The following is a 27,336-nucleotide window of genomic DNA, read 5'->3' as shown; positions in this document are numbered from 1 at the left end:
TGGCTAAGACAACACACAGACCTTCAAACAATGAGTCTCTGAATAAGTGTGTTTTCTGAGTTTTACAGGTCCAGGATGCTCAGTGATCTCCAGACTGAAATATGACATACACAACCTATGTTCCAGAACTGACCATGTTGAAGACAAAGAAATTACACTGCTGCCCATCTAGTTCCAGCTGAGATCTGAGATAATATTTTCAGGAAAGGTGGTACAAACTTTCTGCAGCACCAGCAAGGCAGCCACGGGTGTAAGCCTTTCCACCTTGCCCTGCTTTTGGTGGTGGTACTAGGGATTGAACCCAGAGAGTTCACACTGGGCTACATCCCCACCCTTTTTTAGATAGGATCCAAGTTGGGCTTAAATTTGTGATTCTCCTACCTCAGCCTCCTAGACTGCTGGGATCACAGGTGTACACACACTATGGACAGCTGCCAACTTGTTAATAAAACCTTTTCTTTTCCCATCTCTTTTTCTTTTCCTGTTTCTCTTTGGCAGCAGAACCAGACCTTTCATGGTTATAAACTTACCCAGTATCAGAGGTTTTGCTACATTAACATAAAACAGACTAATACACCATATGATCTAGGAATTATGCTTCTGGATACATACCAGGAAGAACAGAAAGGACTCAAGAAATTACTTATGCCCATGTTTATTCAAAATAGCCAAAAGGCCAAAGTAACTCAAATATCCATAAACAGATGAATAAAATGTTTTACATATATAGAAAGGAACATCATTCAGCTTTGTAAGCTCATGTACTTAGCATGCAAAAAGACTTGGGTTCAATTATCAATAACAAAAATTGAAAAAAGGAAAAAGAACAGCTGTGGCCAGAGGCTAGGGAAAAAAAACATTGAAGGGCTACCCTTTCGTGAGTCCAGTGTCAATGGAGAATTTCAGAAAATAAAAAAGTCTAAAGTGAAGCTGGGCCTGGTGATGCAGCCTGTTATGCCAGCACTCTGGGAAGCTGAGGAAGGAAGTGATCTCTAGTTCAGGTCTATCCTAGGCAACCTGGTGAGATGCAGAGTCAAAATTCTTTTTCAAATCCTTTTTTTTCTTTTTTTTTTTTTTTTTAAGCTGCAGACATAGCTCTGTGTCAAGGGCCTGGGATCAAGGATCAATCTCCAGTACCACAAAAAACAAAAAACAAAACAAAACAAAAAACCAACCAAAAAACAAAACCAAGGAAAGGAACTACAAGCATTCTGAACCAGGTATGGTGGCACATTCTTATAATCCCATTGCCTCAAGAGGCTGAGGCAGGAGGATCATGAGTTCAAGGACAGCCTGGATTATATACAGTAAGACTCTACATCAAAAAAGAAAAGAAAACAAAAACCCCCCAAACCTTCTACAGCTGAGTAATGGGAGAGTTACATTACAAAATAACATTGTTTTCCTTTCAAAAACTTTTACTGGTACATTTGCAGTACATAATAATGACACTCATCATGGGGAGCTGAAACATGTACATAACACATCTTAAGTGCTTTTATGTCCCTTGGGATATCCTTCAAAATATGCAGTATCTATATAAAGTAAACTTTAAAACACATATGTGGACATAAAAAATGGAACAAATGGAATCTCACCTTATTACTGGATAAGACATCTGAAAGATGCTGATTTTCACTTAAAAGCACATAAATTTAATGCAATCCAAATAAAAACACTGTACCACTAGCTTTTATAAAAACTAGTGAATCAAAATGGTCTAAAGTCTCACAATAGGAAAAAAAGTCCTAAATAGCCAGAAAAAAACAAAAATTAAAAAGAAGCAAATGAGGGTAGAGAAACACTCCTAGAATTGAAAGAATTTTAAATGAACAACAATCTTAACATTTAAAATCAAAGCATTCCTTTATAATCCTATAGTGGCAACCCTTTCCGTGACTAAAAGTCTACAAGCCACAAAAGAAAAAACTTGGGTTATGAACAGCTACATGAAAACAAACATTTCTGTGCATAGCAAAAGGCTCACAGTCAAACTCAGCTGGAGTGAGACATGCTGGAACTCTCAGCACTCTGGGAGGCTGAAGCAGGAGCACAAGTCCAGGTCCAGCCTATGCAACTAAATGAGACCATGACTCATTGAAAAAAAAAAAAAAAGGGGGAGATACTGTGTAAAGCTCAGTGCAAAGGCCCTGGGTTCAATTCCCATTGTATGTTTGGTGCTGAGATGAGGGGTACGGAGGGGCAGGAAGCAGTCAAGACTGAGGAACTCAGGAATTCTTTTGATCCCATATCACAAAGGCCTAACCTAGCTTCTTTCACACTGACTTGAAAAATAAGCAGCCAATGAAAAAAACTGAATTATATAAATGATACAGATAAGGAGTTAATAAGGCAGCAAAAACACACATTTCATATGTATTGAAAATGTGTCTTCCTGCATAGAGACACAAATTAGAACAACACAAATGAGGGCTGCAGATTTAGTTCAGTGGTTTTGCCGCCTGCCTTGCACATGTAAAGTCCCAAAAGTCCCAAGTTCAATCCTCAGTATAAAGAAAAGAAAGAACAACACAAATGATATGTCCACAAAAGGAAAAAATTGAAATAAAACTTTTATACACAGGGAAGGGAAGGGGGCTTGAGGGAGAGAATAGGATAAAAAAAAAAGTAAAATTTATTAAAACAACAAAACCCAAATGATGTTTCACTGTTTGATTCTCCAAAGTCTGACTGGCTAGGCTGTGGAGAAACAGACCCATTAAACAATGGCAGAATGGAGGGCAAACTGGCAGAGACCTTTGAAAACTCTAGCAATACCTATTTAAAAATATCAATGCAAGCCAGGTGTGGTGGCGCACAACTTGGCAAGCCTGTAATCTCAGCACTCAGGACTCAGGAAGCTGAGGCAGGAGGATCGCTGTGAGTTTGAGGCCAGCCTGAGCTACATAGTGAGTTCCAGGTCAGTCTCAACTACATAGTGAGCCCCAGTCTGAGAAAAAAAAAGTACGTAGGGGTGTGTGTGTGTGTGTGTGTGTGTGTGTGTGTGTGTATATATATATATGTATATACGCATTTACCCTTTAATCAAGAGCTTCCACTTTTAGACATCTATAGAAAACAAGCACATACAAATACACAGAAATACTAAAACATTTTGCAAGCACAGACACCCAAAGATGACAAGTTCATTATATTATAACACAGCTTGTCATTGTTTAAAAAATATGTAATTATATACTTACATATACATCTTTCCAATAAAAATATCCTTGGACAGTGGTAGAGGTAGATACTATGCTCCCTTGTAATATGCTACTTTCATTTAAAAAGGAGAAAAAAGCAGAATATCTAAATTGATTTTAATTTATATATGCATTAGGAAATTGTTGAAAATCATGATTTTTTTTAAAAAAAGCAAATACAAATGAGCAAACAAAATATTGAAACGACTAACAGAACTGTCAAGAACAGTATTCAATTCAGGAGGCAGGAACAGGAGGTTAACTTCTCACAGTATATGTTTTGTTATTTTGTTTTTTGTCTTGTTAGGTACAGCACAGGGAATGAAGACAAAGATAAATAGTGAAGGAAATGAGGCCTGGGAGGCTGGAGCTTCTAGCGAGCAGTGACCTTGAACCTCTGAACTTGCCAGTATTTACTGAACAAGAAATACGAAGGGGGAGAATGGTCAAGTATGTGAGGTGATGATCAGGGGTCCTGACGTGAATGAGGCCTAGCAAGAGCAGAACAAAGCCGTCTCACAAGAAGTGAATCTTAGGTTAATGGGAACTTGTTCATTCCCTATATTAGTATTAACATTTTATAGAGGATGAGCAAGAATCATGGGGTCTTCAGCTGCAGATGCTATCAGCTATCAGGTGCCATGGTGTCACTGACCTGAGTTAGTCTCGGCCGTGGGCAGTGGCACGTGTTCTCTCTCTCAGGCCAGCTGCAGCCATTAAACTACACACTTAAGCCTGAGATCAGCTCTGAATTATAAGTATAAGCCACTTGTGATAAGCCAGTTGAATATAATCAAAGGCTGCTTAACACCATCTTAAGGTGGTCTCTTTCAGTGAACATGGTCTGTATTAAAAAGTTTAAACATTAACAAGAACAAATCTATTCCCACACTTTCTGGTCTTGAAAATTTATCTCACAATAAATATGTTTTCTTGAGTATTTACTATACATCTGAAGTCTTAGGAAACATGGGAATTAATTTTACACAACTGTCAGCTCACACTAAGACGACCACAAATTCTGAAATCGCCAGGTTCTCTCAATAGCCTTCCAATTCTAAGAACTCAAGATGCGAACGAGAGGATTCCTAACAACTGCATTCCCTTCACGTCTTTGGTCATCTTGCTTACTTTCTGTGGATTCTACCACTGTAATTTTTCTTAGACTTTTATCTTGCAAAAGCATCCTTTATGGTGAAACAATGTTGAGAGGGTTTGCACAAATGTTGAAGAAAGGATAACTAACAGTCACAAAGCGATGTCCCAAGTGTCCCGGGATCTCTGTAGAAACACCTCCAACAGTCTCAGGTGTCCTTGACTTCTTTTTCTGTCTGCTTCCATGTTTCACTGTGTACTGCAGTATTCCCACCTAAGCTTGAACTTTCCCTAAGTGCCAACTAGGCCTGACAGTATTTGCCTTTTCATGAGACTTCCTTATCACGCCACCTGATTGCCTCAGACTCAGTGGGCCACAGGACTACTGGCCTGTGGCAGTCAGAACAAGGGTAAAAGGTATAGAATCTGAGTGCATCTTTGGGGAGATCTGCATCAAAGGCTGCTTCCCCTACTTTGCAGCCTTCCACAAACAGCTTGTGGTGTTCCTCAACGTCTCCCAGTAATCAGGCTGGTATCATGGAGGAATTATTCAGGAAATGGTGGAAGAAGAGCTGCTCATTAATTCCTATGAGGCTCAGCTTCTGACGGAGGCTGAGCACTGGCAGGCTGGGGATCTACGTGGGAGCCTGGCCAGGTGCCCACGACATGAGGCAGGCAGCCTGGAGCACAGAGCTTCCCCACGCCAACCTCATCACCCACGGTGGTTACGGAGGTGCCCCATTGTAATTGTGTTGGTGCTTATGTGATTTCTTATGTCCAGTACTATTATATAGTTGGACATGGCAGGGTTTGGTGCATATATGTATATAATCATTATCTCTACGAAGACTTGAAAAAACAGGGTGCTCAGGCTGCACCTTCTACTGCCACCCATGGATGGTTGAACAGATTCAAGGCTTGAGCCAACACTCACAATGTACAAGTTAGTAGTGAGGCTGTAAGTGGAAAAATGATAGCTGCCCAGTGTTTGTTAAGATTAAATTTTGTAAGCAAATTAGTTTTAATTCACCATATGATGACAGGAATGGATGATATATTTTTCAAGTTAGTGGTAATGTTTTACTTATACCATCAGGACATATAACACCCCAAAGAACAGCAATGTAGATTCTAAAATAATTCGTTTTTAATACCATGAAAATTGAGTGATAAAACTCAATATGCTTTGGGCTGGCAGTTTAGCTCAGAAGTTCCAGTGCCTGCCTCACAAACGCAAGGGCCTGAGTTCGATCTTGATACCAAAACAAACAAAAAACTCAATATGCTTTCTTTGGCATTAGGCTATAAAAACGAATTGAATCAGACAAATTTCTCCAGACAACTTTTTTATCAAACATAATTGTATAGGAATTCTCCAAAAACCTTTTCAATGCCTAATTGCCATGCCAATTCTAACTAATTTGAAACAGCTAATTAATTCTTACTGCCTGTTAATACCTATTATTATCGCTTCTAGCTACATGTCTCCCCAAAGCCTCATGCTCTCCTAGATGGGGCTGTCAGGAGACGGCTGGATCTCAGATGTGTGAATGTGGATTAAAAGTGAGTACCTGGGATTAATGGTGTGAGAGTACTACATTAGTTCTGGGTGTTGGTAATGGGAAGACTCACCCTGGGTGTGGGTTGCACTACCCCAAAGGATGGATGGGATAAAAGGAAGAGGCAGGCTTGCTGCTGCGCAGCTCTTGCAAATTCACTGCTTCACCTGCTGCAGCTTGCTGCCTCCAACCTGCTCAGCAGTTAACTGCTCTCCTCTGTGATGCCCTTCTGCCATGCCACCGTGACTTGGACCAGCTGAATACGGACTGAAACCTTTACAAACCTTGAGCTAAAATAAACCTTTCCTCCTTTAACTTGTGGGTGCTGGGTATGTTGTCTCAGCAAGGAGAAAAGTAACTAGGACACCAGTGGAGCTACTTTGCAGCAACCTCCATTTCAAGGGCAATTCCCGGATGATTAATATGTTCTCCAAACCACAATTTCAATTAGATACCTGAAAAGTCTTACTCCTGTATTTCCAAAGGACATTCATTTCAAAAATCTCTAATATCTATTTCCTCTGTTCATTACACCTTTCATTAACAGTACATTATCAATGGTTTCAGTAAATCCATATTCAAAACCTGCTGAAAGAAATTTCAACTTGCTGTTCTATGAATCCATCTGCCAGTGAGCATGCTTAGTCCTACAGAGCCCAAACTAACTCCTACTTTGAAAAAGTTACTCCATTCTGTGATCAGGTCACTGCCCAGTTACTAGAAAAACCCCAAAGTGCCCTTTTGACCAAATTACAATCCCATGCTAAATGACAAAGGGCCTAGGAAACAGTGCTCTAACCCCCTCCCATTGTAGCCATAGCTCCGACCTTTGTTCTAACCCTGGCTTAGGAATGGAAGGCAGTCTTGTACTGTTTGAAGTCCGGATCCTGATTAACCTGTAAGTTAGTGGTTTTAGACATTGAGACCCCAAGTTAATTGTCAAACTGTTTGCTCATCCTGAAGGTCTTGGTGGCCTTTGAACCATCCTATAGATATCTATTAATTATCAATGTGTGACTGCAGAGTAGTACGTGATTGCTAACCACCAACTCAAGTCAGCAGACCTTTGTCCCCTGCCTGCATTTTCAACATGTTAATCAATCAGGCACTGACCTGTCTAAAAAGCCCCTAGATCTGCTTCTTTGCCGATAAAAAGCCTGTTTAAAATAGGGTTCCGGGCTCTCGGTACGAATCCACTATGTTGGTGAGGTCTGGGAGCCCAGGCTCGAGCTTGCAATAAACTCCTCGTGTAATTACATTGGACTAGACTCCTTGATGGTCTTTGGAGATATCGTGATCTGGGCACAACAGTCCACCACCCAGCAATTGAGCCGCAGTGCAGCATTTTCACTCAGAAATTCAGAAATCCTCAGGCAATAACAATGCAAAAATGGACCCTCAAAGAAACCTTAGGGCTCTAGAGCTCTGGAAAATACAGTATTTGAGATATTTTCAAATCAAGAAAGTGTATGCATACATTTCCTGGGAACATAATATTGCACAATAACCTTTAATAAACATGTGCAGCTTTTATTTTTTTTAAAAGAGGTACAGATATATTAGGCAGTTATAGAAGTACACTTTTTAAAAAAGAGTATGGGCCACTAAGAGGGAGAGAGGTGCACTATAGTATGGAAGTGGAATATTTGTTTTTGGTGGTAGAAATCTGTGGAATTTGTGAATTATATAATGTTCCGGCACCTGTAGATTTATACTTTAAAAAACACTAGTCACACTTTAGTCACAAAAATCTTAATAAGGTCAAAAGCATGAGTTTGTTATGAGTTAGCTTGCAAGTAACATTTTCAGGCCTGGCCTGAATGCTATTGTTTGGTAGTCTCTACATTTCAATTTTTAAAAAAATTTTCCTTTTAACATAAATATTTTTAAAACTTAAGGGGGCACAAGGGTTTAATGTTAGTGCATTTGCCTAGCATATGTAGCAAGGCAAATGATAATTAAAATGTAAAAAGAAACTTTATTTTATTGTTTTTTTCCTTCCTGGGAAAAACTGGCTATTTAGGGAAGTAGCATGAAAATGACAGTTCCAGTGCATATTCTTCTATATATACACATGGTAAAATATAGAAGAAAGCACTTCCGTCTTTACTGAACTAAAAACTAGGGATTTCTACAGCTGTTTCAATGACTTACAATAGCAAGTTATGTATGTTATATAACTCTTAGCCTTAAAAATAACCTCAGCTACAATAAACCTTTCCTCCTGAAGAAAAACAAACAACAAAAACCTAAATGGACAGGCTTTAACCTATACTACAAAAGTTTAAAACAAGCATCATACTCACTAAAACAAAAATCTTAAAACCTAGTCTGCATCAAGATCTGTGAGACTATACTAGAATCAGAATAAGGCCCTGTGAATGTCATTTGAAGACCAATTCTTTAAAAAGTAAAATGAATTGGGCCAGGGATTTGGCTCAGTGGTTTTGCCGCCTGCCTAACAAGCCCAAGAGCCCGAGTTCAATCCTCGGCACCAAAAAAAAAAAAAAAAAAAAAAAAAAAAAAGGAATGAGCTTAAATTCAGGATAGTCCTAATGACTAATGAATTACTCTAGCAGGCCTTCATTTCTCAGGTAACAAATGTTAACACCATATAAAGATAGTGCTGATCTGCAAGTGATTGCTGGAACTCTTTTTTTAAATGTCAACTCAATTCTTATTTTTCACAGGAACCATTACAGATGAATAGTCCAAAAGTTTATAAGAAAAACATATTACATTATACTTCTTAGAATATCTCCACCTGAGAATGTTTTCTGCAAAATTTATATGGAAAAAATTGACATTAACTTTCTCATATAATTTCTACAGAATGCCACTACATACATTTTCAGAGATATTCAAACACAATCTTAAGATATATAGTGTTTCTCTTGTGACTTCTTCATGTATTTGATAGTATCTGTGTGTACTGGATGCTTTCCCACATTGCTTACATATTATAAGGTTTCATTCCACTGTGAATTCCTTTATATCTATAAAGACTTGGAAAACCCTTCCCCAAAAGGCTTATGTACAGAGGATTTCTACTTGGTGTGATTTCTTTCATGTTTTTGACAATGACTGCGTGTAGTGAAAGCTTTCCCACATTGCTTACATTCGTAGGGTTTCTCGCCAGTGTGACTTCTTTCATGTCTTTGACAAGAACTGTGTGTAATGAATGCTTTCCCACACTGCTTGCATACATAAGGTCTGTGCCCAATGTGACCTTTTTCATGTGTTCTGTAACTGCTGTTAACACGGAATGCTTTCCCACAATGCTTACACTTATAGGGTTTCTCCCCAGTGTGAATTCTATCATGTATTTTAAAACGACCGTGTGTAGTGAATGCTTTTCCACACTGCTTACATACAAAGGGCTTCTCTCCAGTGTGAATTCTTTCATGTGTTTTACAGTAGTTGTGTGTAGTAAATGCTTTCCCACATTGCTTACATTTATAGGGTTTCTCATTAGTGTGACGTCTTTCATGTATTTTAAAACAGCCATTTGTAGTGAATGCTTTCCCACATTGTTTACATTCATAGGGTTTCTCCCCAGTGTGAATTCTTTCATGTATTTTCCCATAATAGATTCTAGTGAATGCTTTCCCACAATGCTTACATACATAGAGTTTCTCCCCAGTGTGAATTCTTTCATGTACTTTAAAACCACTGCGTGTATTGTATATTTTCCCACATTGCATACATACATAGGGCTTCGCTCCAGTGTGAATTCTTTCATGTACTTTTAAACAACCATTTGTAGTAAAAGCTTTCTCACATTGCTTACATTTATAGGGTCTCTCCCCCGTGTGACGTCTTTCATGTTTTTGACGATTGCTCTGAGTACCGAATGCTTTCCCACATTGCTTACATTCATAGGGTTTTACCCCAGTGTGAATTCTTTCATGTATTTTACAATAACTGAGTGCAGCAAATGATTTCCCACATTGCTTACATACATACAGTTTCTCACCAGTGTGACTTCTTTCATGTATTTTATAATTCATGTGTGTAGTGAATGCTTTCCCACATTCCTTACATACATAGGGTTTCTCACCAGTATGATTTCTTTCATGTATTTTACAAAACCTGTGTGTAGTGAATGCTTTCCCACATTGGTTACATACATAGGGTTTCTCCCCAGTGTGAATCCTTTCATGTACCTTTAAATAACAGTTTGTAATGAATGCTTTCCCACACTGCTTACATACATAGGGTTTCTCCCCACTGTGACGTCTTTCATGTATTTTACAATAACTCAGTGCAGCAAATGATTTCCCACATTGATTACATACATACAGTTTCTCACCAGTGTGACTTCTTTCATGTATTTTATAACGCATTTGTGTAGCGAATGCCTTCCCACATTGTTTACATACATAGGGTTTCTTGCCAGTGTGATTTTTTTCATGTCTTTTACAAAACCTGCGTGTAGTGAATGCTTCCCCACATTGGTTACATACGTAAGGCTTTTCCCCAGAGTGAATTCTTTCATGTACTTTTAAACAACTGCTTGTAATGAATGCTTTCCCACATTGCTTACATACATAGGGTTTATCCCCAGTGTGAATTCTTTCATGTATTTTCAAATATTTGGTTGTAGTGAATAATTTCCTACATTGCTTGCATTCATAGTTTTTACCAGAGTCACTTCTTTCCTGTCTTTGCAAATATTTGCACTTACGGAATGTTTTCCTAGATTGTTTACCTACATGTGGATTTCCCTCAGTGTGTGTTTTTTCATGGATTTCAATGTCTTGGGGTGTGCTAGAGACTTGCACAGTTTTCTTACATACCAAGGTCTTCACATCATGGTGAGGTCTTTCTCTAAGATCAGAGTAGGCTTTCCCACATTCCTTTCTACTTGCTTGCTTCTGAAAGGATTGGGAATCACTGCAAGGTTTCCCAGGTCCACTACATCTAGCCAGTATCTCTTCAAATCCCTCATACTCACATGGTTTGTGTCCACTGTGAGATATGATGGGCACATTTGGCAACGAATGACCAATCAAGGACTTTCTATAAGCAAAGCTTTCAACTGGTTTTAAAACAGCTTCCTTCATGTTCACAGTGGCATCTGGAGTGCAAAGGAATATCACTTCATGTTGGTTCCAAGCTTTATGTTGATAGCATTTCTCTACCTCTTCATTCCTTACATTTCTCCAGCAACTTTTGTATGCTTCATAAATTTCCTGGTTATCCCGTGTTCTTCGTATAGCAGCCATGTTCGTAAATATTTCCCACATCACATCTCTGTAGAGCATCTTTTGAGATGGATTCAGCAAAGCCCATTCCTCCCTGGTGAAGGTCATAGCCACATCCTCAAAGGTCACTTCCTCCATTGTGTGGTTTGAAGGTCTCTCAAGGTCCTTCCAATGCAGCCCACAGCCTGTAGAAGTCACAGAAGAGGGTGAATGAGGGCTCTCTGCAATGTGCTCAGAATATCCATGCTGGTGCCAGGATTTTATCAAGACTCTTGAGTACAACTGACATTAACACTAGCCTACCTATGTATTACTTGCACACATTCCTTGACTTTGTAACAGCTTACTTTCCCAAAATGTCAAATGGAGATAACAACAGTCTACCTTGTAGTTGCATCAAAATCTATACAATATTTTCAACAATGCCAGGCATAGAGAAAGATTCAATATTTGCCTTCACCATTACCAAGCAAAGTCTATGAGAAGCAATATTACCTGATCCTTCCATTGGGTGACATAACCGTATGACAAAAAACCATGGATGGAATGAATGTAGCAGCAGCTATCTGAGGACTGAAAAGTGATTGGGATAAGACAGTTCAGAGCAGGAGAGTAGATCTCAAAGCAGAAACAATCTGACCCTGCTTCTCAATTTCCTTGGATAATCTTCCTTTGTTCTTCAGCCTTGCTTCCAATCTCATTCTCTTCTTTATCTATTTTTTCCTCATATCCCTTCTAAGTTCTCTTTCCTGAGAATAAAACTGATTTATTAAGAAGATTTTTACTGTATATAATTTTTAAATTGTTTTTAGATTTTGTTATGACTATTAAGCTTTCATCTATGGTTAAAGGTAGAAAGTTAACAGTTATCATCATTTGTCAGTTTCTGGAATCTGCTTGATGCTATTGTTATTACTGATTTTACTACTTTAGTGAAGGTGATATAGCTGTGATCAGGTTTTCCTTGTGTGGCAATACTGGCACTCTGGCATTTATAAACAGTACCATCATCCAGTAAAAAAGATTGGGTGTTAGGTCAAACAGACACTGACCCCTAAAAAAACCAAAGAGGCAGGATCTTAGGACCGAGACACAAGCCAAAAATCAGCTACATGTAGAAGATGTCTTTGAAAAATAATAATTTCCTAAAGAGATCTCCATACTAGAAACAAAGCTACCTACCACAAGGAATTCACAAGCATCATCACAGAAAACAACTAAAAAACTGAAAATGAGAAGACATGGAAGCAAGATACAATCTGAAACCTTTAGCTTGCCAAGGCAAAACCAGGGGACACTGAGGTAGAAGAATTCAAAAGCTACCCAGCTGATCTTTCTGAAATGGTAGCAGAAGTAGCAAAGCAGATGAATAAGGATCTAGAAAAAAACAAATCAAAAATAAATGCAGTTTACTAAAGAGTTGATGACCATAATAAAGGACATGATTGGATACAGACAAAAAAATACATAGGAGCTTTGGAAAGTATGGAAATAATAAATGTGCAATATAGGAAAGAACTATAATGTATACACAGATCCAAACAGATATATCAGAGAAAAATTTTTATTCAAATTATACACAGTAGAAGCAACCAACATGAAGACAGAATATCAAATCTAGTAGACTGGTTTAACTCAGCAACCACCACAGAAAAGACTTCTTAAAAGCAGCAAGGGACCACACACACACAATCAATCCAACAGCTGATAGATGATGCAAAGAAGAGTGTCATAAGACTAAAGGATCAATGAAAAAATCATAAAGATAACACAAAGAAAAAATAAATTCAAAGAATAGCAGAAAACTCCCCCAAAATGGAAAACGAAATTTGTCTAACAGGTAAATGTTAGAACCCCAATTAGTAGTCATGATCAGGAAAAACTACACCAAGGCAAATTATGGCCAAGACTCGAGAAATTCTACATAAAAACAACATATTAAAGCTGTTTAAGAAATAAAGCACCTATAATGGAAAACCCGTCACAATCACAGCAGACATCTCAAAATAAATCCTTGAATGAAGGAAAGTCTGACATATTTTAAGCTCTAAAAGAAAAGAACCTCCAACTAAGATTGATGTATGCAGCAAAACTATCTTTTAGGTTTGATGGAGAAAAAAGATACATCCATGACAAAGAACACCTAAAGAAACTGATGACCCATCAAACCAGCACTCCAAACATTCTTAAGTATATTGTAGAAAAAGACAGGCATCAATTCCATGAGTTCCAATAGAATGAATCCACCAAGGCAAGGAAAGCAATTAATTTTTTTTGGTACCGGGGATTGAACTCAGGTCCTTGCGCTTGCAGGGCAGGCCACCGAACCACTGAGCTAAATGCCCGGCCCAAAAGCAATTAAATAAGAAAAAAAAAATAAACAAACAAATGAAAGACAGACAGACAGACAGAAAAAGAACCAACAAAAATAAATTAATGTGGAAAGGATACTAATACACATCAGTTATGTAAATCGTCTCCAATCACCAATCAAAAGAAACAGGACTTATAGAATGGATCAAGAAGCAAAATCCAACAAAATGCTACATAAAACCAACACATTTAACTCAAAAAGAAACTCAGAGCCTGAAAGTCACAGGATGGGAAACAGTACTCCATATGACAGGAACACAGAAAAAAGCAGGAATAGCTATTCTATTTGCAGTGTGAGTGGATTTCAAGCCAAGACTGTTCAGAAGAGAAGGAAGGTCACTACGTATGTGTTAAGGGAACAATCCAAGAGGAAGTGCTAACAGTCATAATTATACGTGAACCACACCAATTATATTATAAAAACAAAGAGTAATAGACATGAAAAATCAGATAAACACCAATACAACTGTAACGGGGGATTACCTAGACAAAAAAAAGTCAACAAAGAAATATCAGAGCGCAACCAAACCTTTGATCAAATGGACTTAGTAGATGTTTAAAGAGTGTTCACCCCAGCACAAAAGAATACATATTATTCCCAGCAGCACATGGGGACTGTCTCCAAAATAGAACACATACTAGAACATGCTTAATTAAATGCAAAAGAAGTAAAATTATACCATGCACATTATCAGATCACTTTGAAGTGAAACTGGAGTTAATGGCAAAAGAAATATAATTGGGCCTGGGATTTAGCTCAGAGGTGCCACCACCTGCCTCGAAAGCTCAGTGTCCCAATTTTGATCCCCGGTAACAAAAAACAAAAAACAAAACAAAACAAAACAAAAGAAACATAATCAGTGGCCAAAACTAAACACATGGAAATTAAATAATACCCTCCTGAGCAAGCATTGGGTCATGAAATTAAAGCAATGGGGATGAAATTAAAGAAATTAGTTTCTAAAATTAAACAATAATGCCAATAGACATACAATATGAAAGCAGTTGTATGAGGGAAATTTATAAAAGTGAATTCACACATTCAAAAATAGAGCAAACAAATAAAATCCCAGGTCCCAACAGATTCACTGATGAATTCTACAAGAATTTTAGAGAACTAACAGCAGTACACCTAATTCTTTAATGAAAGTGAAAGGGAAGCAATACTCCCAAACTCATTCCTGGAAGCTATTATCACCCTGATACCAAAACCAGAGAAGGATTCAACCAAAAAAGAGAACTACGGGGGCTGGGATTTAGCTCAGTGGTTCTACCACCTGCCTTGCAAGAGCAAGGTCCTGAGAACAAGCTCAGCTACCAAAATAAAAAGAGAGAGAGAGAGAGAGAGAGAACACTACAGGCCAATCTCCCTAATTAATACAGATGAAAAATCATCAAAAAAGATACCAGGGGGTGTTGGTGGCACATGTCTGTAATTCTAGCTCTCAGAAGGCTGAGGCAGAAAGACTACAGGGAGTTTGAGATTGAGGCCAGCCTGGGCTGCCTCGTGAGTTCAAGGCCAGCCTGAACTACATTGTGAGACCCTGTCTCTAAAAACAACAAAAAAAAAAACATGCAAAAAAAAGATACTGGCAAACAATGCAGCAAATCCTCATGGAGGTTATACACTATAACCAAACAGGACTCATCCCAGGGATGCAGGGATGCATCAACATATGCAAATCAATAAACATAATATATCACATTAACAGAACCAAGGACAAAAACCACATAATTATCTCATGATTATTTTAACAGATGCAGAAAAAGCATCAGATAAAGTCTAACTTTCTACAGACAATTGTAATATATGGTTTTATCTCAATTTGATAAGTTATTTATAACGCACCAATAGCCAACATACTAAATGGTCAAAAACTGAAAGCTTTCACTTTAAAATAAGAAAAAAAGACAAGGATATTCAACATCACACTCTTATTCACTACAGCTCAGAGAAATTACACAAGAGAAAGAAAAGGAATAGGATAGGAAAGGAAGAAGTTAAATTATCATTTTTGTACATGACAGAATACTCCACATAGAAGACCCCAAAATTTCACAAAGACCCCTAGATGTAATAACTGAATACAGTAGCAAAGCTGGATACAAAGTCAACACACACACACACACACACACACACACACACACACACACACACAATCAATAGCATTCCTATACAAAAATAAACTCACTGAAAGGGAAATTAGGGAGCCACATCTTTGATAAAAGCTACCACAATACTATTGAAAAAAATGAAATACTTAGGAATCAGTCTAATGAAGTAAGAGATCTTTACACTGAAAACTATACAGTACTCTGAAAAAAAGAGATTGGAGTATGTTATCAGAACAACAAATGTAGTGGGTAGGAAGAATAAATATAGTGAAAATGGCCATCCTCCCAAAATTATTATAAGATTTAATGGAATCTTGATCAAAATACCAATAGCATATCTCACATAATTAGAGAAAACAACTCTAAAATTCATTTGCAACCAGAAGAATCCTAGAAGAGCAAAAGCAATTCTGAGCAAAAATGGCAAAGCCAGGGGGCTTCACAATACCTGATTTAAAACTATACTACAAAGCTACAGTGGTAAGAACAACAATGGTAGCTTTGCACAGTGGCAGTTTCATAGGCAATGAGGTGTATCCAAGGCATGAATGTGTTAATTAAAAAACAGCAATACTACTGGCAAAACAAACTAACTAACAAAACAGACTACTGTGATAAACCAAAACTATAAATAAGGACCAAAGTGTAGAGGAGATATTGTGAAATAGAAAGAAAATGTTTAACTGGGAAGAGGATCTAGGGAGAGGGAGGGGGAAAGGTAGAAAGGGAAAAGGAAAAAAAGAATAGAAGGAAAAAATGGAAACAAAGCTTTTGTAAATAAGGAGGGGAAGAGAGGTTGAATGGAGGGGAGTGAAAGGAGAGAACAGAGGAATCAAGATAAATACAGTACAAATTCCACATGATGAATATCTAAAATGTACCACTTAATTTTTAAAAGTCCAACATCCATTCATGATAAAAACCCTACAGAAAACTGGACTAGAAGGTTGATACCTCACTCTGATAAAAGCCATCTACAAGGCCCAATAGCCAACATCAAATCAAATCTGAAACCTTTCACTCTAAAGGAAGAAGACAAGGATGCCACCACTGGTGACAAGGAACACCACTCCTGTTGAATACAATCCTGGAAATTCTAGCAAGAGCAATTAGACAAGCAAAATAAATAAAAGGAATATGAATAGGAATGTACAAAGTTAAATTATCATTCTATGCTGATGACATGGTACTGTACATATATGACCCCCTAAAACTCCAACAAAGACTTCTAAAATTAATAACCAAATTTGGCAGCAGAGCAGGATACAAACTCAATGCACAAAAAAACCAATCACATTCATGTACATGAATAACAAACTCACTTAGAGAATAACTAGGGAAACAACACCTTTCACAATAGCATCAAGTAAAATGAAATACTCAGGAATCAATTCAACAAAGGAAGTGAAAGACATATACAGTAGACCCAAGACTAATGAATGAGGTTGGCTCCCGAGGGCTGGTTTTAACTCAAGTTTCTTGTGAGTCAGTACAGCTGAGATCTGGATGTTTAACTGAGTACATGCTCAAAGATAACAAGATGAATCTTCCATTAACCAAATTAATCCAAGTTGTTTGTATGTTAGGCAGGTTATAACCTGAAGGTCCACTGTAAAATGAAAATACAGTACTGTGAAAAAGAAAATTAAAGACGCTATCAGGAAATAGAAATATAACCCCCATTTCTAGATGGTCATCCTTTTAAAACTCATACAAATTTGATGCAATCCCAATCAAAATACCAACAGCATACCACAGAGAACTAGAGAAAACAATCCTAAAATACATATGGAACCAGGATAGAGCTAGCATAGCAAAAACAACTCTAGGCAACAAGAGCAAGGTAGGGGGCATCGCAATTCCTGACTTGAAATTATACCATAAAGCTACTGTGACAAAAACAACACGGTACTGGCAAAAAAACCAAAACAGACCCCAGTGATCAATGGAACAGAACAGAAAATGCAGAACTAAGTTCAAACACATTCAATTATGTTACCTTTGACAAAGGGGCCAAACATCTTCACTGGGGAAAAAACAAAAAACATAGCCTCTTTAATAAATGGGGGGGGGGATTGGCTTTCCACAAGCCAAAGATTAAAATTAGACTCATATCTCCAACCATGAACTAAACTAAAACTGAAATATATCAAAATAGCTAAACATTACAGAAGAAAAAATACTTGGGCCAGGGATTAAGCTCAGTGGTGCTGCAATGGTGCCGTTGCCTGCCTCGAAAAAGACAGGTCCCAAGTTCAATCCCCGGTACAAAAACAAAAACAAGAACAAGAACAAAAAAATAGAAATACTTAATCTGCTTAAAGATTAAAACAGGTTAAAAACTCTGAAAGACATAGGAGTAGGCAAAGACATAATGAACAAAACACCAACTGCATGGGAAATATTATAAAGAATCAACTACTGGGATCAAAGCAAATTAAAAAGGTTTTGCACAGAAAAAGAAGCCACCGACATAGTGAAGAGATAACTCATAAAATGGGGAAAAAATTTTACTAACTATTCCTCATATAAGGGACAAACATTTACAATATATAAAGAACTAAAAAAAAAAAAAAATTAGATCCCCATGCTTAAAGACCTAATCCAAAAATCGACATCTAGGTGAATACATAATTCTCACATGAAGAACAAACAGTGAATAAATATATGAGAAAAGCTCAACATCACTACTCATTTGAGAAATGCACACACTGAGATTCTATCTCACTCCTGAAAGAGTGGCTAGCATCAAGAAAATCAATGACAAACGCTGGTAAGGCTGTAAGGAAAGAGGAAACCTTTTCCACTGTTGGTAGGAGTATAAACTGGTATCATATGAGTATCAGTGTGGAGATTCCTCAAAAAGTTAAAACTAGAGGTTCCATGTGGCCCACCTATTTCTCTTCTTGTTGTCTTCCTGAAAGAGTTAAAAGAATTATACCACAGCAATATATGTACACCCATGTTCATAGCAGCACAATCCATAATAGCTTAAATCTTGGAAACAATGTAGATGCCTATCAAAGGATGACTGGATAAAGAAAAAGTGGTTTTAATGTACAATGGAGTACTACTCTGCCATCTAGAAGGACAAACTTGAAACATTTTTAGGTAAAACGATGAACCTTGAGACCATACTTTTAAACACACACATTTAAATGTCACACTGTTTCTCTTGTAGGACAACACAAAAACATAAGAACCAAAATGGATGACAGATATTGGGAAGTAGATAGAAAACGTCCATTGTGAAGGAGAACAAGGGAGGGGGGAAGAAGGGAAGGGAAGAAAAGGAAAAGAAAAAAAGAGAATAGAAGGAAAAAATGGAACCAAAGCTTTTGTAAATAAGGAGGGGAAGAAGGGTTAAAGGGAGGGAAGCAGAATGGGGAGAAAAAGAACAATCAAGGTATAATTTGAAGGGTTGGGGATTTAGTTCAGTGGTGCCATGACAGTCTTGCAAGTGCAAGGACCTGAGTTCCATCCCAGGTACAAAAGAAAAGAAAGAAAAATATACTTTGTACAGGAACAAATTCCCTGTGATGAAGGTGATCATGATGTATATCAAAATCATACCAATAAAATTAATTTTTTCCCTTATTGAGTTTATTGGTAAATTTTAGGTATACAGTACAGTTACATTCTTCATTGGGATCTTGTATCTTTACATGACAGGTCTTGCTTCTCAGTTTTAATAAAATTAATTTTTAACAAATCAAAAGAAAGCTGAAGGTGGCCCGGTGTGGTGGCGCACACCTGTAATCCCAGCACTTGGGAGGGTGAGGCAGGAGGATCACTGTGAGTTCAAGACCAGCCTGGGCTACATAGTGAGTTCCAGGTCAGTCTCAACTACATAGTGAGACCGTGTCTCAAAAAACAAACAAACAAACAAACAAAAAAACCAAAAAAAAAGCTGAAGGTGAAACAGGTGTGATGGTACACATCTGTGATCTCAGAGTGGCTGGGAAACCGAGATAGGATAACTGCAAATTCAAACCTGGCCTGGACAACTTTACAGTTTAGCAAGACCCTATCTCAAAACAAAACAAAAAAACCTTAAGAAGGGTTATCAAAAAGTAAAATAAAAATGGACAAAGTAGAAGATTTTGTTTAAAATATTAATACATCAGGCTGGGCATAGTGGCACAAACCCATAATCCCAGAACTCAGGAGGCTGAGACAGGAGGTTCACTGAGCTGAGGCCAGCCCGGAAAACACAAGTTCAAGGCCAGCCTGAACTACCTAGTGAGACTCTGTCTCAAAAACTAAACATTTTTCTTCCTCCTTGACACTGGAAACTCTACAAGAAGCATGTCTGTTTTTTCCCCTATTGTATCCAAGCTGCCTAGAACACTGTTTGGCATGTGATGATTAGACTGGATTCTCAACTTGATGGGTTTAAGAGACACTAGGAAGGTGTCTGGATCGTAAGGGTGCTAATCTCACCAATAGTTTAACCCACTGATGAGCTCATAGCCACACGGGCTCCCTGTAGGTGGAGTCTAGCTGGAGGAAGGAGGTTACCCGGGCATGCCTTTGAGGGGCACCTTCTCTTCGGCTCTTTGCTTCTCTCTCTGCTTCCCAGCTGCCATGAGGTGAGCAGCTTTCGTCCCCCAGCCCTTCCTCCATGAATTTCTGCTTCATCACAGTCTAGAAGCAACAGGCCCAGGTGAGCTTGGACTGAAACCTCTGGAACTGTGAGCCAAAATAATTTTTCCTCCTTTAAGTTGTGTATGTCAGGTATTTACAGTCAGACATGAAAAGCCAAGCGATATGATGTATTTATCAAATGAATGAAACCACTCTACTCTCAAAATCCAGCTCACAAGCCATTCTCACCATGGTCTAACTAAAACTCAACAAAGAGCCTTAGTAAGTCAGTGGTTTGAGTTTTGCTGTTGTTGAGACAGGGTCTCTCTATGTAGTTCAGGCTGGCCTTGAACTCACTACTTAGCCTAGGATGGCCTTGAACTCAAGGTAATTCTGCCTCAGCCTCCTGAATGCTAGGATTACAGGATACCCCATCTTGCCTGCCTTAATTAATTTCTGCAGCATCTTAGGGATGGAGATGTAGGAGAGGGATTCCAAAGGCATTCTGGACCAATCTTAAGGCATTTAGTTTTTCTATCTTATATACAGCTAATAATAGGCACATATCCTACAATAAATGACTTTGATACACATTTACAAATCATCTGTCACAATGACTTCCACACAGTTTAAGTATACAAACTATATACTCTGTTGTAATATTGATTCATTTGTTCAATATTTAAAGAGCTTATTATATACCAGGCACTATTCTTAGCACTGGAATACAGTACCGGTAAAGGACAAAGCCCTGCTTCTGAGGAACTTATATTTCCAAAAGGGATAAAGCAAAGGAATAAGAAAACAACATAATTTCTTATGATGGTAAGTGGTAAAAATGCAGAGGACCAGGCATGGTGGCACATGCTTCTAATCCCAGTACTTGGAAGGCTAAGGCAGGAGAATTGCTGGAGTCTGAGGCCAGCCTGGCCTACACAGCAAAACCCTGTCACAAAGAGTAAATAAATACATAAAGACAGAGGTTATATGATCAATTATGACTTAGATGCCTACTACAGATAGGATAAGAGAACTCAAAAGTTAAAAATGGTCAAATCATTTTGCCAACTAATTTCACTTAGGTAACTGTAGAAAACAACAAAAGCCAAAGTTTAAGCACTAAAACTGGCTATGTTGGTACATGCCTGTAATCTCAGTACTCAGGAGGCCGAGGCAGGAGGATATCCATGAGGTCAGGGCTGGCCTAGAGTACAGAGTGAGTTTGAGGTCAATCTCAAACCCTGTATAGTATAGTATAGTATAGTATAGTATAGTATATATATTGAGAGCAGGGGGCAGGGGATGCTTTAGGCATTAAATTAACATTTACATTCAAAGTAGAAAATAATGTGCAGTTACAGTTTGTTTTGTGGTACCGGGGATCAAACTAGGGTCCTTACGCCTGCAAGTCAAGAGGCGGAACCACTGAGCTAAATCCAAAGCTTGGAGCTACAGTTTGGATCAAGAATGTCACCCAGGGCCAGGGATTTAGCTCAGTGGTTCTGCCGCCTGACTCACAAGCGCAAAGTCCCCAGTTCAATCCCCAGTATCAATCAATAAATAAATAAATGCTCAGGATGCCCACTCTCTGCATTTAGATTCAGAGTTATACTGTGGTTTCTATCTAGGCAACAAAGGAAGAAAATGAAAAGAAAAAAATTACTACACTACTGTTTGGTTTGTTTTTATTTTTTGAGACAAGATCTCACTATGTAGTTCAGGCTGGCCTTGAACTCATTACGTTGCCCAGGTTGGCCTTCAACTTGAACTCTTGGTGATCCTCTTGCTTCAGTCTCCCAAGTGCTAAGATTTTGGGAGCCATTATACATAACTTTAAGGAAAAATCATTTCACAATGAAATTATGATTAGGGCTGTTTTGAGACCTCATCTTCCTGCCTGTGGGCCGGCTAAGGAATGAGAAAACATAATTCTATTTTGCCTCCTCCAACAGCTGAGGCCTCAATGGCCCCATGATGCTGTGATACTCAAGGGCAAGATTACATTGGCTGAAGACATCCTGGTTCTTTGACAACTAAGAAGTAATAAAATAAAAAAGAAAGGTTTTACCTGGGGAGGAGCATCTCTGTTATCAATTAAATTCAGCATGATAAGTTACAACATGTTCAAAATTTTTTCCAAGTTAAACAACAACAAAAAGAGATTTACTTCCTAAACAAAAGATATATATGTTTCAAATGTAACCAGATGAAATCTGAGCAGGAATGAAATATAAGCCAGTAGTCACCCACAACACTACTCCTAATAGTCCATGAGGCAGTTTAATTATCACCTCCTTTTCACACAGAAGGAAAAATAAAGACCAGAGACATTTACAGAAGTGATATATGGCCAAGTTAATATATAAATCCAAACATGCTGGGTTTCAGAACACCTATTCTTAACATTATGCTCTCCTGTGCAAACTGAAATATGAACATGGGGTCATAAACACAAATTTTGCTTAATTTTAAATTTTGAATACTATGTGTCCATTTGAAAATGTATTTGAACCCCTGGGTATATGCTAGGCACTGTTCCAGGTATTGGAATATAGCAGTGAGAAAGAGGAATCTCTGCCCTCAAGAAGATAACATTACAGTGACCCAGCAGCTAATGCTCACAAAGCACTGACTAGGTGTCTCGTTTGAACACTGTTAAAAGTGTTTTAAAGGTATAAACTCATAAAAACTCTATACAATACAGTTACTTTTTCCCTGCTTTACTCCCATTTCACACATGTAGAAAAAGACACTGGGGGTTAAATATCCTGCCAAAGTTAACACAAATGCAAGAAGTCTCAGCCAGGCATGGTGGTGCATGCCTGCTACCCTAGCAGTTGGGAGCCAGAGGATGGGCTGGGCTGGGCTACATATATAGTGAGCTCAAGGGCCCCCTGAACTACATAGCGAGACCCTGTCTCAAAAAAAAAAAAAAGAAAAAAAAAAGGTGGGATTTGAATCTAAGTAGCCTGATGCTCTCAGTTCTTAGTTCTTAGCCTCTCATTCTAACTCATATAGTCACTTAAACATATTCCAAATACAGTCAACTATAACATATTCACATGACAACAAACTTAGGCTCAAAATACTATTTTGGTGGTTGCTAAAGTACTCATTACCAAGAAAGATGGTACTAAAAATGCTTTTAGTACCATTTTACCAATCATCACTGAAGTTCTTCAAAACAAATTACTCTTTCTAACCCATTTTAGAAAAGGCCTCAATTTCCAACAGAAATGTCACAATTTAAATATCTGAAACCCAAAATTATTTTAGAGGAGGAAATAAAAATGTCCTTCTAGTGTGTTAAACCGGGCAAACTAAAACTGGATTCAAATCCAAGATCTAATAGCTCATTTAAAAATATAGCACAATAGCATGAAAAGCTTGTGGTTTTGACTTTGAAGAAAGATAGTCAAATTACTCCATTAAAAATTTCAATTTGGGCTTTGCCATTTCTTAGAAAAAATTAAATGTCTATCATTTCATTTTGCATACTATGCAAATAGTTTAATATTTTAAATCTCAGTTTTTTCATACATGAGTTTAAAGGACATGAAACAATTTTTAGAATTATAAGCAATATTTGCTACAAATACAAAAATTCACATGCTATAGCCTCAAGAAGAGGTGCAGTTAGCAGATTTTCTTAAACCATGGCTCAGAAAAAACCATTTGTGTGTGTGGAGTGGTGTAACCCACCATAAAAGTACCAAAGGATTAAATAAAGATAACGTGGAAACATCATCAGATTCAGGAATATGCAATCTACCATTAAATTTACAACAAATTAGTATCATGATAGATGAGCTGTATTTCTACTTCTAAAGCTTGTGTACAAATAATAAAAAAGTTAGAATGTTTTTTCCCCCATTAAGTTTATTGGCATATTTTAGGTATACAATACAGTTACATTCATCATTCGAATCTTGAACCTTCAATATATTTTATAGCACTCCATTTATTTTCAGTCTGAAGTTTAAATAAAGGGATGAAATTTATCAAGGTATTCTTTTCAGGATTTTGTTTTTTGTTTTTCTTTCCCTTGATATCAGGGGTCGAATTCAGGTCCTTGCAACTGCGAGGCAGGTGGCCAAATCACTGATCTAAATCCCTGGCACTCTTTTCAGGATTTGTTTGTTTGTTTTATTTTGAGACAGAGTCTCACTATGTAGTTGAGACTGATCTAGAACTCACTATGTAGAACAGGCTGGTCTAGAACTCACAGCAATCCTCCTGCCTCAGCCTCCCGAGTGCTGGGATTACAGGGGTGCGCCACCACACCCCGGCTCTTTTCAGGATTTTAAAGGGAACAAACAAGTATATATTCCAGTTTTTTTCTTTCTCTTCTAAATAATTATTTTTAATTGGCAAGTAATAGTTACATATATTTATGGGGTACAGTGTGATATGCCCACACAATGTCGGATGATTAGATCAAGTCATTTAATATATCTTCACTTATGTTTTGTGGTGACGGATTTATTTTTCGTTAACAGATCTTCTCTAAGGCCTGGTGGTCAATGCCTGAAATCTCACTGCGGCAGGCCAAGCCTGAGGATGCCCTTAGTCTCTTCCCTGCTCCCTTTCACCTCCACAGATTAGTGTCAGACTGTGTAGACCCTGGACTGCACAGCCCAGGGAATATCCTCTCCCTGTTCCCCTCCTGCGCATGCCCCAATCACAAAACAATCACGCTGTGTTCGCCTAGGCCTAGCACGCCACGTAGCACTCTTTGGCCCACCTTCTCTTCCGGTCTGTATTCCACTATAAATAAAGAGTGAGTGGGTGGTGCTCCAGATGGCCAAAAGCTCCCGACAAGCTATGGTTCCACCTGGTCCCAAAGTACTCTTGGTCTTTGTCGTCTTTCTTCATCTCCCACTGCTCTCCCCAGCTTCGGAGCCTACATTGCGCGTCGAGGCATCTGAAATCCAACGTGGTTCGTATGAGACACTGGAACTCAGGTGGAGACATGTCCGTGAGCACACACAAAGCGGGAGGTGAGTGGTTCGCTGGGTGTAAAACATGGGACAGTCATGCTCTCATGACCGGTAGCTCTATTTTCAAGGGCTGCACGAATCGCTAAAGGCTAAGGGGACTAAAGCCCAATTAGATCAGCTTCGCTCTTTCTTTCTTTCCTTCAGGATACCTGTTCCTGGTTTCCAGAGCAGGGCACGGTGAATCTTGATACTTGGCATAAAGAAGGGAAACAGCTGAAAGATCATTGTACTGCTGGGGGTTCAGAAGAGATTCCTGTCTTTATCTTTTCTTTCTGGTCGTTGGTTATTGAGTGCTTCGATGCCCATCCTAAGATTGAACGTGCCACTGAAAATGCGGCATTAAACACAGCGTCACACCTTACGCTGAAAGTTGAGTTTTGAGAAAATGAAAGCGGCTTCTGAGCGGCTGGAGGCTACTGAGGGGTCAGTGTGTGGAACGAAGCCCTGGGCCTAGCAGAGGAGCTCCTCTGAGTTTTCTGATTGCTCCTCAGCAGACCCTGGCGATGCAGTAGACTCCGATGTAGGGAATGCGTCAGGGCTTGCAGCTCTGGCTGCTCTTACCATTTCTGCACCACTGCAAGCAACATCGAATGCAGTCATACTATGTGGGGGCGAGGAATGGAAAGCAGACTGGTGCACTTCCTTAAAGGGCACGAGCTGCAGGGCTGAGGTCAGTGCCCCACATGGGCTGTAAGTCCGCTTTCCCCTCTACAGATGGCGCTCCAACAAGCTCGAGATCAAGAGGAAGTCTTGCAAAGTTTCTGGCCCAGAATATACCCCATCGTAGAAGTTCCCGATCCCAAAACTCCAGGACAAATGCTTAGGCAACAGGAGCCCATTCCTTTTAAAACTTTAAAAGAACCAAAAATGGCCACAGTTGCCTGTGTCCACAGCTCCTTTTACTATGGGATTGCTGTAGGCGTAGCCAATGCAGCTCTGCCCCCAGGTGATTATTTTGGAAGTCGGTGAATGGTGAACAGTGAGGAGAGCATGGAAAAAGCCGCACAAAACTGGCAGCACGCAGTTCCCATTACTATGGACATGCTCACTGGAGAGGGCAATCAGGCGGGTCTGGTTAACCAGTTGATTTATGTCCCACTGGCTTATGACCAGATATAGCTTACGGCTCTGTGAGCTTGGAGAGAGCTCCCATCGAAGGGGGGGGCATGGCTATAACTGCTCTCAGACAGTGGCCAGATGAGCCTTTCTAAGATTTTGTGAGAAGACTTTTACAGGCAGCCTCCCGCATTATAAATCATCATGAAGTGGGACAGATGGCAGTTCAACAATTGGCTTTTGAAAAGAGGCTATCTGCCCTCAAGAAAAACAAGCCTCACCAGAAGATGTGATTAGATTCTGTGCTGACATGGGTCCCTCCTATGCACAAGGAAAAATGACAGGGCTTGTTTTCAATATGGAAAGAAGGGCCACATGGGTAGAGAGTGTAGAAAAAAGGGCTGGTTACCATATACTTTGCCTGAACTGGTAAGGAACAATGGTGTTTTTTCCCCAAGAGGCATGAAGCCTACCTTCTTGAGCCCAACATGCAGGAGGGGTTACCATTAGGTGAATTAATTCAAGTCTAAGACAGATGTTGATGGCTGCTCCAGTTCTGGGAAATGTCCAGGGGCGGGGGCCGGCCAGGCCCATCAAATAGTGAAGGCGCTCTCACTTATTCTACCTCAGCCATTCCAGCCAACCTCCAGCGCGTCTCAGAGCTTTGCTGAGCAACTCAGTTCCACCTCTGGAGGCATACGGATTCCCAGCATGGGTACTCAAGGGATTTTTCTGGGAGGGGGTGGCCCCCTGCGGGAAGGTACTGTTGCTTTATTGCTGGGATGCAGCAGTACTGCCTTGAAAAGGCTTCCAGTCATTCCAGGAGTCATAGATGTTGACTATATGGGAGAAATAAAAATCATGGCTTTCTCTGTCCAACAGTTTTTCATATAACTAGGAGGGACTAGATTTGCCTAGTTGTTACTTTTGCCTGTGGTTACGGCCACCCATCTTACAAAGGCCATTCATTATAGCAGATCATAAAGGTCCAAGAGGCTGTAGTTCTTCTGATGCTTATTGAGTCACTAAAATAAAAGATGAAGGGGCTGGAGATTTAGCTTAGTGGTTCCGCCGCCTGCTTCACAAGTGTAAGGTCCTAAATTCAATCCCTGGTACCAAAAAAAAAAAAAAAAAAAAAAAA

At 38.9% G+C, this 27,336-nt stretch overlaps 1 protein-coding gene across 4 annotated transcripts in view; it reads right to left on the bottom strand.

Annotated features, from left to right (window-relative positions):
• Positions 1 to 8,823: 8,823 nt before the first annotated feature.
• The window catches only part of LOC104863648 (zinc finger protein 791), a 45,317-nt gene continuing 26,804 nt past the window's right edge, over positions 8,824 to 27,336 (bottom strand). For 3 of the 4 annotated variants that reach the window (XM_033756993.1, XM_033756994.1, XM_019207755.2), the window contains exon 2: positions 8,824 to 11,249. In XM_033756993.1, the coding sequence (XP_033612884.1) occupies positions 8,905 to 11,202 (2,298 nt within the window). In that variant the 5' untranslated portion in view covers positions 11,203 to 11,249 and the 3' untranslated portion in view covers positions 8,824 to 8,904. Of the gene's footprint in view, positions 11,250 to 11,559; positions 11,791 to 27,336 lie in introns of those variants that run through there. The other variant, XM_010626169.3, reaches the window with a different exon arrangement.

The sequence above is a fragment of the Fukomys damarensis genome, unplaced genomic scaffold, assembly GCF_012274545.1.
Source record: "Fukomys damarensis isolate Sample0158 unplaced genomic scaffold, DMR_v1.0_HiC HiC_scaffold_28, whole genome shotgun sequence".
Lineage (NCBI taxonomy): Eukaryota > Metazoa > Chordata > Mammalia > Rodentia > Bathyergidae > Fukomys > Fukomys damarensis.
The sequence above is the reverse complement of the archived record's forward strand: the minus strand, read 5'-3'. Positions and strand labels throughout refer to the sequence as shown.